Source organism: Papaver somniferum, unplaced genomic scaffold (assembly GCF_003573695.1).
Source record: "Papaver somniferum cultivar HN1 unplaced genomic scaffold, ASM357369v1 unplaced-scaffold_29, whole genome shotgun sequence".
Lineage (NCBI taxonomy): Eukaryota > Viridiplantae > Streptophyta > Magnoliopsida > Ranunculales > Papaveraceae > Papaver > Papaver somniferum.
This window is the reverse complement of record NW_020639929.1, coordinates 2512810-2523115: the sequence shown is the minus strand read 5'-3', so window position 1 is coordinate 2523115 and position 10306 is coordinate 2512810. Positions and strand designations below refer to the sequence as shown.

The window sequence follows — 10306 nt, the reverse complement described above, 5'->3', positions numbered from 1 at the left end:
GGACCAATAAGCTTTTTATGTTATTGTATAAGAATCACTACAAAGTCATTCGGATGATAATATGTGGTTGATGGATGAGATAAAAAATAATTGTATATGCAGCATGCGACTTACAGGGAATATCATGAACTGATTTTTAGACAGGAAAAATTTAAAGATTAACATGTAACTTATCTACTAATCCTTGTTACTTCCAAAAATTATCATGAACTGGTGTCATTTTCTTAATCATATGGGAAGCTTTTTATACTTACGACTTCACTGAAAAATGAAAAGCATATAGCATTTCTTAACCCCTATTGTAAGGACCAAAAAAAATACATATATTTATAGCTAATTCATCCCGATAAAATTAATAGGATCGTAGAATTCATTAGTGTACAACTTTTACAGGAAATTTCCTCATGGGTGTAGTTGGAAACATATTGATTCATGTAAACTATTTCACCAATATTATCTCTATCTATTCTCTTATATTTGATATATTTGTAGGTCAATTTTATTCATAAAAGTGTAGTACTACTTCCAAAAAAAATTGTGCCCAACTTCTATAATATATACTCCCTCCGTTCTTTTTTAATAGGCTGGTTTTATTTTTAGAGAAATTTAAGGAAATTAAGAGAACTAATCATTGAAAATGGTCCTCATGACACTTGTCAATAAGAGAAGCGAAGTGAAATGGTCCCTATTACACTTGTCAGTAAAAGAAGTGAAGTGAAATGGTCCACATAACACTTGTCATCAAAAGAAGTTAAGAGAAAAGTGGTCCTAAAAAATTAAAGTAACATTTGACTTTCCCAATTAGGAAACCAACCTATTCTTTTGAAACATTTATTTATAGAAACCAGCCTATTAAAAAGGAAACGGAGGGAGTATTAAAGAAGAATAATTTTATTATTTTGGTATCCTTTTTAATTTTGGTTTACACCAATGGTGGCAATGGATCCTTGGAGACCCAGTTTTTAGAATAAGATAACTAAATCCAACTGAAGTTGGGTAAGTTACTAAACCTTGTTAAATTGGGGGCCAAAAAATTTTATTTGCACCCCAAAATTTTCAGGGGCGTATTCATGCGATTATGAAGATATTGTTTTACCCTTGACTAATTTTTCTTTTTTTTCCAAATAACGACCCTAATTAACGACCCTTGAAAGACAATAACGACCTTAAGGGTCGTCATATACGAAATAAAAACAATAACGACCCTTGCATAGGGTCGTCAGGGTATTGATCTTTATATGACGAATCCAAATTGTCATACATTTGCGCCATTAATGACTTTTCAAAGAAGATAACGACTCTTTTATAAAAATAACGACTGTTTAGAGTCGTCACTGAAACTGTCGAAAGATTAACGACTGTTAAGTGTCGTCACTGAAATAGTAACGACTGTTTACTGCAGTCAGATAACGACTCTTTTATAAAAAATAACGACTGTTTAGAGTCGTCACTGAAACATTCTAAACATTAACGACTGTTTAGAGTCGTCAATGAACAACTTCAATACCATGACGACTTTTCATACGGATCTGGACGGAAAAATAAAATAAATTTATCCATGATCTCACAGATTTTTCATACACATATGGATAAACAAAAAATTAAAAAAAAAAAGTTAAACTCTAATTAATTAAGATTATCACTAATTAATTAAGATTATTACTAATTAGGCAGGAGCTTTTTAGCCATTTAGAAAAAAACTGATAAGGGGTGGCCCAAATTAGGGTGAGGTGACCTTTTTTGTCCTCTAGTGGGAGGCCCCCAATTAAAAGTTTTGGCCCTCGATCAATCTAGGTTACTAAAGTTAGCTTAGAGCAACTGCAGTGGTGCGATCAAAACCAAAGATCAAAGATCAAAAAAAAGACCAAAATTTGGGTTTAGTCCGTGTTGTGACGCAACGGTACATGATTAAAATTTCATCAGGCGGACTTTAAAAGTCCGCCCCATTTTTTTTTTTGTAAAATTTCATCGGGCGGACTTTAAAAGTCCGCCCCATTTTTTATAAATTTCATCAGGCGGACTTTAAAAGTCCGCCCCACTAATATTTCATCAGGCGGACTTTAAAAGTCCGCCCCATTCTTTGTAACTTTCATCAGGCGGACTTTAAAAGTCCGCCTCATTCTTTTTTTTTTTTTATTTAATTAAAATTTCATCGGACGTAATTTAAATCTCCGCCCGTTAACAAGCGTACTTTAAATTTACGCCCAACAACAAGCGTACTTTAAATTTACTCCCGACTATATTAGAATTTGGGATTTGGTCGCGACCATATTTGGTCTGGAATTTGATCTTTGGTTGGGATTTGATCTTTACTCCGTCCCACTGTGTTACGATCTCATCCCAAATTTTTGGTTATACTCGCCCACCATGGATGCTCTTATGGCAACTTGAGTACACTAAATTTTGGAATTTTTCATTTCGATTCCGGGAGCTCATTTATACACTATTTATTTATAAAATAAATGTCGTCAATGTTATCAACACCAGGATTTAATTGTAAACTGGAAAATCAAACCAAACCAAGTTAGTCCTTACTTTCCTAGTCAATTGACTGTCCGGCGTATACGACCACGACACCTCTTTCTTGGAACGAAAGGCTATTCCATTCTGTTGTCCTTCATGTTTACTAAAAATTATAGGCATTATGTTCAAACACTATAAATTACTAATTTAGAAAGCATTGAATTGGAAGAACCAGGCATTTAAAACCTATGCAGCAGATAAATCCTTATTTAGAGTTCGAGACTTGGTGGATAAAAAGCGAAGCCGTAAAACCAAATGTGATCCAGAGATAAAGATTCACATATGTTTTGAGTTAGAGCAGGCTTCTGCAACGCGAGCGAATAATTTGGCCATCATAGCTTTACTTGGAGCATTACATATATACTCTCTAATATAGTCATAATAGTTTAGTTATTTAATTTTTTTCTTTGAGAACCTGCTTTTATCTCATAATTTTCTTCTAGGTAAAATTACCACCTGGAAGTCGAAAACCAATGGTTATTATAACATAGCCTAACCATTAAGAACTAAAATGAAATAAGTATCGCAGCAGTCGACTTAATTCCACTGTCGCACTTTCGAAATCAGAACGTCAAAGTGATCGATATGTACTGCCTACGACACTCTTTTGAACATCACTCTATGATACTGTCAAAGACTACAATGACCTCTTCTGATTTTTGTACCTGTAAAAAAATTACCACCTAGGCATTAGTTCATCGAATTTTCTATTTAATGTAATAAGCACAACTGATTTTTCGTACCTTCTCAAGATGTTCTATAAAGTTAAATTGCATCAACTTCAATTCTGCTAGTTTTCTATTTAATATCAATATATATAGACAATGTGTTCAATATGTATGGAAACCAAGAAATTATCTCATACTTACTGTGGTTTTTGTGATTCCAATAAAATGTTGCATTCACATACAATGAGTAGTAGGTGTTCTCACGAATAATTTTGCTACTGCATCTATTGCATGTAATATAATCCCATACGGCTTTATATAACCAAGCCACCTATTTTAGCAAAACCAGATATTGTTGTAAATTAGTAATGTATCCACGACAATAAGAATCACTGAAAGACGGTAGACATAATAAAGAAGACAAATGCAATTTATGTGAGCCTTTTATAATCATAGATTCTATTACAAAGTTCAAAACAAAGACAACACGGCTAACACAGATTTTTTTCGGCAAAAGCAAAAAAAAAATTACTCACAATAATCAAATATTCAAGTTAGAAGTGTTCGTTGTGCTCTGGAGCTCAAACCTGTGTATTTACCGTAGATCTATCTATTGACAGTGTATTTAAATAGGTATGTATATACTACAAATGGGGATCAAAAAATTACAAAAATATAAAATAAAAAAGATATGTAAAAGAGATTATTTTTAGATAGTTTAAGACATTTTTGAGAAATTTAGCGGGAAATTTGTGAATCCAATTTTCTTTTATGTATGGGATATTTTAGGGCTGTAACTTAGCCAGGGCCTACAACCTAGGTGTTTGGTTAATTAGGTCATAGATATCAGACAGTTTCCACGGTCATGTTGCTATGATTTTGTATTCCCATCGTGATATTCAGGATGAATCCATTTCTATCGTCTGTTATCACTGCACAACAATCGAGTAATTTTTAAAATTTGATCGTTGATACCTGAATTTGAACCTTCACGTGTCCGTCGATACAAAAGTACATTGTTGTCGTTGTATCTCCTTGCTTCTTCACATATTCAAGTCTTCGCAATACTTGTAATGTCTCAAATCCTAATACTTTCAAGCTAACCTATACGAAGTTGACTATAGTACATAATCAAACGACTCTTAACATGAGTGTTAATTCACTAAAATATGACAACCAAACTTGACATACCAATGCTTGGTGGGTTCAACCGAGCAATGCTCTAACAGTCACGACTCCCAAAAGACATGACTCTCCTACGAGTCATCTATCAAGTATATAAACCCCACTCATGTTTCATTCTATATACACAAGAAAAGCACACAAAAGAATCTGATCTCACTTGCATTCATTGTTGTCATAGTATCTAGAGAGAAACACTAAATTTGGTTTGTTGTTTCCTTGAGTTTGGAGTGCTTCTACTCGAGGAAGAAAGATCGTTGTATCCTGGGAGACGTTTCGCAAGTAAGACCCATTAGCACCGGAGTGGGGAGAATTTCGTCTCAAGGACAGAGTATCGAATACTCGACTCGATCTATACATATGTTCTTAATCTTCTTATTTCTTCTGTTTTCGTGTCCGAGATTAGCATCAGGTGCAAAGAAGAAGAAAATATCCAACATTGTGATGTGTCGTGCCACGTGCTAATCCGTGTTGCGTGTTAATCTGGGCTACTGTGCTGATTAATCAAACCCAACACGTCCCATTTAACTAACGTGTTGTTGTGCTGTGCTGGGCTAAATCACGTGCTAGGCTGGGATGTGCTCAAAATCTTGTTCTACCAAATCTCTGATTGACTCCGTATTGTCAAAACTAATTTCTTCTTCCAGCAAAGCTCCCATCCACTCCCTAAGATGATTATATAATCTACTATCATCTTCTTCTAATCTTCCAATCCTTTCATAGAATGATCTAACAAGATCAACTCTACTTCTTACAAAATTTTCCATTGAAAGAATTGGTAAGCTGAATCCGCTGATATAATATCTCTGTTTCCCTATGCGTAAGATCGAATAGGTCTCAAAAATATGTATTGCGTTTCCCTTATATATAAGATGAGAAACGTATCTCAAACTAGGAATCCCAGTTTACTAATTTGACAAGGATTGTTGTGTCTTGTTTGACAAGTTTCTCGATTGCTATTAATTGGAAATGGATTCTACAATTCACATAACTAGGCAAGGATCAAAATCAAGTTGGTAGTTACAATCCAAGTAAAAATTGAAAAACAACAAACAAAAACCATAATTTGTACGGTCAATCTTTCCATTTGTTCGTACTCTTTACTTCATCATCGGGTGGACTTGTAGTAATTCAAATTCCAAAGCAGTACAACTGTAATAGCAACGCACCTGACTATACATGTGCGTTGAGATAGATTCCTTGCTTGGTTTGCTTTGAAATTTTAGCTGTTTTGTTAAAGGATTAAAAGTAGTTCTTCAAAAATATAATGAATTGAGCAGAACAAAGAAATAGCCTTCTTTACGGTGAGAGTTCTAATGATCTACCAAAATTATCCATTGCTTTCACAAAATTTTGTCTACTGCTCTTAAGATTTTCCATTGTCTGATATAATCTCTCTTTATGCAGATATTTCGAATGGGTCTCAAAAATATGTATATCGTGTATAAGATGAGAAAGGCATCTCAAACTAGGAATCCAAGTTTCCTAGTTCGAAAAGGATTGGTATGTCTTGTTTGACAAGTTTCTTGATTGCTATTAGTTGGATGATTTACAAATTCACATAACTAGATAAGGATCAAAATTAAGTTCGTAATTACAATACAAATAAAAAAAAATTAAGAAAAAAAACCATAATTTGTACTCTTTGCTTGATCAATTTTCACAATTCTCCGTCTACGAAAATCATTTGAACTGAATGGTACCGTTTGACGAAGCGCCGACACCGTCATCAGGTGGACTAATAGTAATCCAGAGTAGTGAAACCGTAATAGCAATAACTCCTGACCATACATATATGATTGTAGACAATTTTCCCTTTCTTCCCATCAAACCTTTAGCAAATGGGTACATATGAGCAAGAACCCAAAAGCTAAAGAAAGCTCCTCCCAACAACTTATTCCATTGCGGAATCACACTGTAAATTGTCCTCGAAATTCCAATAACTAAAGCTATAAGGTTAACAATCAAGATTGTTAATGGCACTAAGAATAAACCAGTCCATTTTACTACGTATAAATCAGCATAAATGTCGTCTTCATCTTCTGCGGATGATTTTGCTGTTAATGTGAAGGAGATTTCGATACCCGCAATGACTTTCAAAAGTCCTTGTATAACAGCAGCTAAATGAGCACTTGAACCCCCGATAACCCAAAACTGTTCATTTCGCCACCATTCTTCTAATGCAATACCTGACCATTTTACTTCAAGAAGAGAAAGAAGTGCAAGACATACTGTAATGGTTAAAAGGTAGAATAAGAAAGTTACGTCTAAGGTTTCAACGATGAAGTGACCGGAGAAAAGAGATAAGGCTGGTAAGAAGCAATATGTGACAAGAAAGATTGAAGTGAATGGATAAATGCCAACATTCAAATACGCAACACGTTGTAGGAATTTTAGTCGTGGACTGGCTAAAAGGGCATTATTTCTTGAGAAGAAAATTTCAACAGAACCAGTGGCCCATCGAAGTACTTGATGAAGTCTGTCTGTTAGATTGATGGGTGCAGATCCTCGGAAAGCATCACGCTTGGTAATGCAATACACAGATCTCCATCCACGATTGTGCATTCTGTAACCTGTTACAACATCTTCTGTCACTGATCCATAAATCCAACCAATTCTGTCTCCCCATTCAGTCTTGTCTTCGTACCTGCATTTATTTTAGTAAACAATTTATTTGTATATCACCAGTGATTTTGGTTCATAAGAGTTCTATTCTAGAACTAAATCATGTAGAACAATGACTAGAGCAAGTTATATTCGATCGTATTGTCATGATGAACATGTGCAGAACTACCAAGTAAAAGCTAGTAACACATTCAAAATGGAAGTAAACAAATAAATGTACCAGCATGAGATAACAGCAACAGCTTCAGCACAAGTTGGTGCATCTAGGGGCAGACGGGGAGCCAATAGTGCACCAGGAGGACGTCCATTTTTAATAGATGGATGATCCGCAAGTGGCCGTCCTTGAAATTCAGCTACAGCAATAGAATCTGTAAACATAGTTGAATTTCCGAACTTTTGAGGCAAATTCAAGTCTGGGTGTGTATTGAGTGGTTGATTCTCGTCTTCTTCCTCTGATTGCACGCGAAAATGAGAGGCTGGAGTCTTATTCTGTCCGAATATACCTGAATACTCATTAGCCCTTGGTGGGTGGAAACCATATAAAGCAAACCGACGAAACATACAACCAGTTCCAACATAAACTGGCCCTTGTATACCATCCAGTGCCCTCATATTTCCATCAAAGAAAACAGTGTTATGGTTAGCGTAACGATCCGAAGGATCAATCCCTTCGAATCTTTGTGGGAATTGTACATAACAAATGCGATCACCTCCTCGGTCCATCATGAAACACATTCCTTCTCTAAGAGCCATGCAGTTGTAGAAGTAATGATCACAATCAAGATTGAGAATGAATGGACCATTAGAGAGTATTGCAGAAGCTCGAACCATCGCATTCATGGCTCCAGCCTTCTTGTTATGATCATAGCCCTTTCTTTTCTCACGAGAAACATAGGCAAACATCGGAATACGAATGTCAATGCCTGTGAAATCTAAGAATTTATCTTCTGCATTGCCATAGACTGGATCATTTACAGGCACCTTGCTCATTACCTGTATGCACACATTCAATTTTCCAATTCTATAGTTAGCATATATGGATTTGAAATAATAAGCTCAACATTCTAGAGTTGTACAAAGTAGCTAACAGTGAACCTGTATAATTCCTGCGTGGTCGCTCTTGGCGTGATCAGGTGCAGAAGTGAACCATGTGCCAGGCCAGTGAGTCCCATCAGCCATCCAAGTAGCTTTTTGGACCTGAATAGGTTCACTAGGTAGATTCCCACCATTTTTCTCCTTAGCTAGTTTCTTAGCTTCTTTCTCTTCTTTCTTATTGTAAGCATCGCATCTTTTCTTAATCACATCTGGAAGACCATTAATCCTGACCTTAAATTCATCGTATTCTCTTTTAATCCAGCGACGATCCTTAACAAAATCAGGCCTTTTCTTATTCTTAGTAGGATCACCTTTGATTGAAAAATAGCTATCAGGATTACGTGGTTCAATATTATGCTTCCTACAAAATGGTATCCATACTTCAGCAAAACTTACAGCTTCTGCCATTGCTTCAAATGTTAAAATAGCACCACCGTCGTCAGATATATAACAAGATAGCTTTTCGACTGGATATTCAACAGCTAAAATTGATAGTATGGTGTTAGCAGTAACAAGTGGAGGTTCTTTGTCTGGATCCGCTGTGCTGACGAATACATCAATACCTGGTAAATCAGACCTTCCCTCAGGATTAGTTGGTGAAGGTTGTTCAAATTTGTCAGCTAGGGCAGCTAAATCAGTAGCTCGATTGACTGGACTAAGTTTAGGAAGTTGATCAAGAATCCATGAAAATGCAAACCAAATTTCACATACAACGGATAATCCCCATAACCACATTGCATCCCTATTTGGATTTCTAACTCTCCATGTTAGAAATAATGTTAGTGCCACAAATCTTAACCCCACCAACAACCTGCAAACATATTGTTATGAACATTAAATAAACATTTAAGGGAAAATAAGGCGATTCGAGGCATATTTTTTTGTGCTCATCAAGTGCCAAGTGTGCATTTGTATTTGGGAACTGCAGAATGATGCCAAGGCCCATAGATAAGTTTTAGTGCAGGTTTGCATCATGTTGCATTCGTACAAATTGGATCTCCAAAACCTGGTTTTGGGATTGAGATGCAAATGCACATACCTGTAAGGACTAAGAATTGCAGGAGGAATACTGATTTTCCTGGTAAGTGGTTTCCAAGGTTTATCAATGAAATCTGACATACTCATTTCAATCCCATCGGGTCCATATGCATCTTCATTCTTCGGCCAAAATGCATTTCCAATACCATAAGTACCTTTAGATTCAAATAACCAACGATTGTGATCAAAATCTCCCGTCTGAGTACGCAACAACATCGATTTATTCGTTTTCATAACGGACACTCTTCTATCCATTTTCGCACCACCTTTATTTCCACCCCCACCACCATCATCTTCTTCTCCTCCAACCCGTCTACTAATTCCAACTCGTTTGGAATCACTCCCAAATAACGAACTCGTCCCATAGAGACTCGGACCATCTGGTTTTGATTGATCATTAGAAGTACTGGGTCCAGATGGTTGATTATCTGGTGTGGGTGGCATAAGAACTGTATAATTTGAAAAATCTGTTTGACTACCATAATCGGAAGATAGTTCTAAATCATCATCTCTTGATAGACTTACGACTCGTCCACTTGATGTTCGACGTGCAAATTTCACTGCAGATGGTGGACGTCCTCCGGAATTCGTAGACGTAAATTTTTTCGTTGGACTTGTTGGTGATGCCATTGTTGTAATTATTTATCAATCTCAATCCAAACTTGAGGAATTCGTGTTGAATCAATGTGGTTGCTTTCTGAGGAACTGGGTCATTTTCATTGTTATTACAGCCATTGAAGAGAATTCAAAGGAAAAGAAAAGACCTTATTTTTGGTTTTGTCAGAGCTAATGCAGATGGAAAGAGAGTGGTAGACAAAAATTTAGTTGGTTGAGATGGAACCAGAAAGTGAGGAAGAAACGGTTGAAGGGATAGGTGGAGAGAAGAAAACGGGTATGGCTGTTAGAAAACAGAAAATGAATCTGGTTCAGTTTTGGACCGGATTTTTTATACCCCGGAATCAGAAATTTTAGCTACCCAATTGCTGTCTGCAAGAAATGCTAGTAGTCTCAATGTCTGTGCGGATAATGGTGTACTTGGCTTGACACCTCTGTGTATGTAATGCAGTCGTCTTACGCGCCTGAGGCTGCTCAGGTACAAATCTCCAATCTGTTCTTGCATATAAGATGTATGAGTGAACCGTAAACAGTTCATCACTTGTTTCCCAAACACCTAT

General features: G+C 36.2%; 1 protein-coding gene across 1 annotated transcript; it reads right to left on the bottom strand.

The window, feature by feature from the left end:
* Positions 1 to 5891: 5891 nt before the first annotated feature.
* Positions 5892 to 9940, bottom strand: LOC113341478 (cellulose synthase-like protein D1). The gene is made up of 4 exons (XM_026586351.1): positions 9133 to 9940; positions 8094 to 8904; positions 7219 to 7991; positions 5892 to 7020 (listed from the first exon to the last, which is right to left on the bottom strand). Exons 1-4 carry the CDS (start codon positions 9759 to 9761, stop codon positions 6057 to 6059), a joined length of 3177 nt encoding a protein of 1058 aa, XP_026442136.1. The 5' UTR covers positions 9762 to 9940; the 3' UTR covers positions 5892 to 6056.
* Positions 9941 to 10306: the final 366 nt, after the last annotated feature.

Bases quoted from the DNA above. Each gene is read 5' to 3' on its own strand.
- LOC113341478 (XM_026586351.1), bottom strand. From the start codon at position 9,761: ATGGCATCACCAACAAGTCCAACGAAAAAATTTACGTCTACGAATTCC. The intron at 8,905-9,132 runs GTATGTGCATTT...ATATGTTTGCAG, and splicing joins GCAATTCTTAGTCCTTACAG to GTTGTTGGTGGGGTTAAGAT. The intron at 7,021-7,218 runs GTACATTTATTT...AAATAAATGCAG, and splicing joins GTTGCTGTTATCTCATGCTG to GTACGAAGACAAGACTGAAT.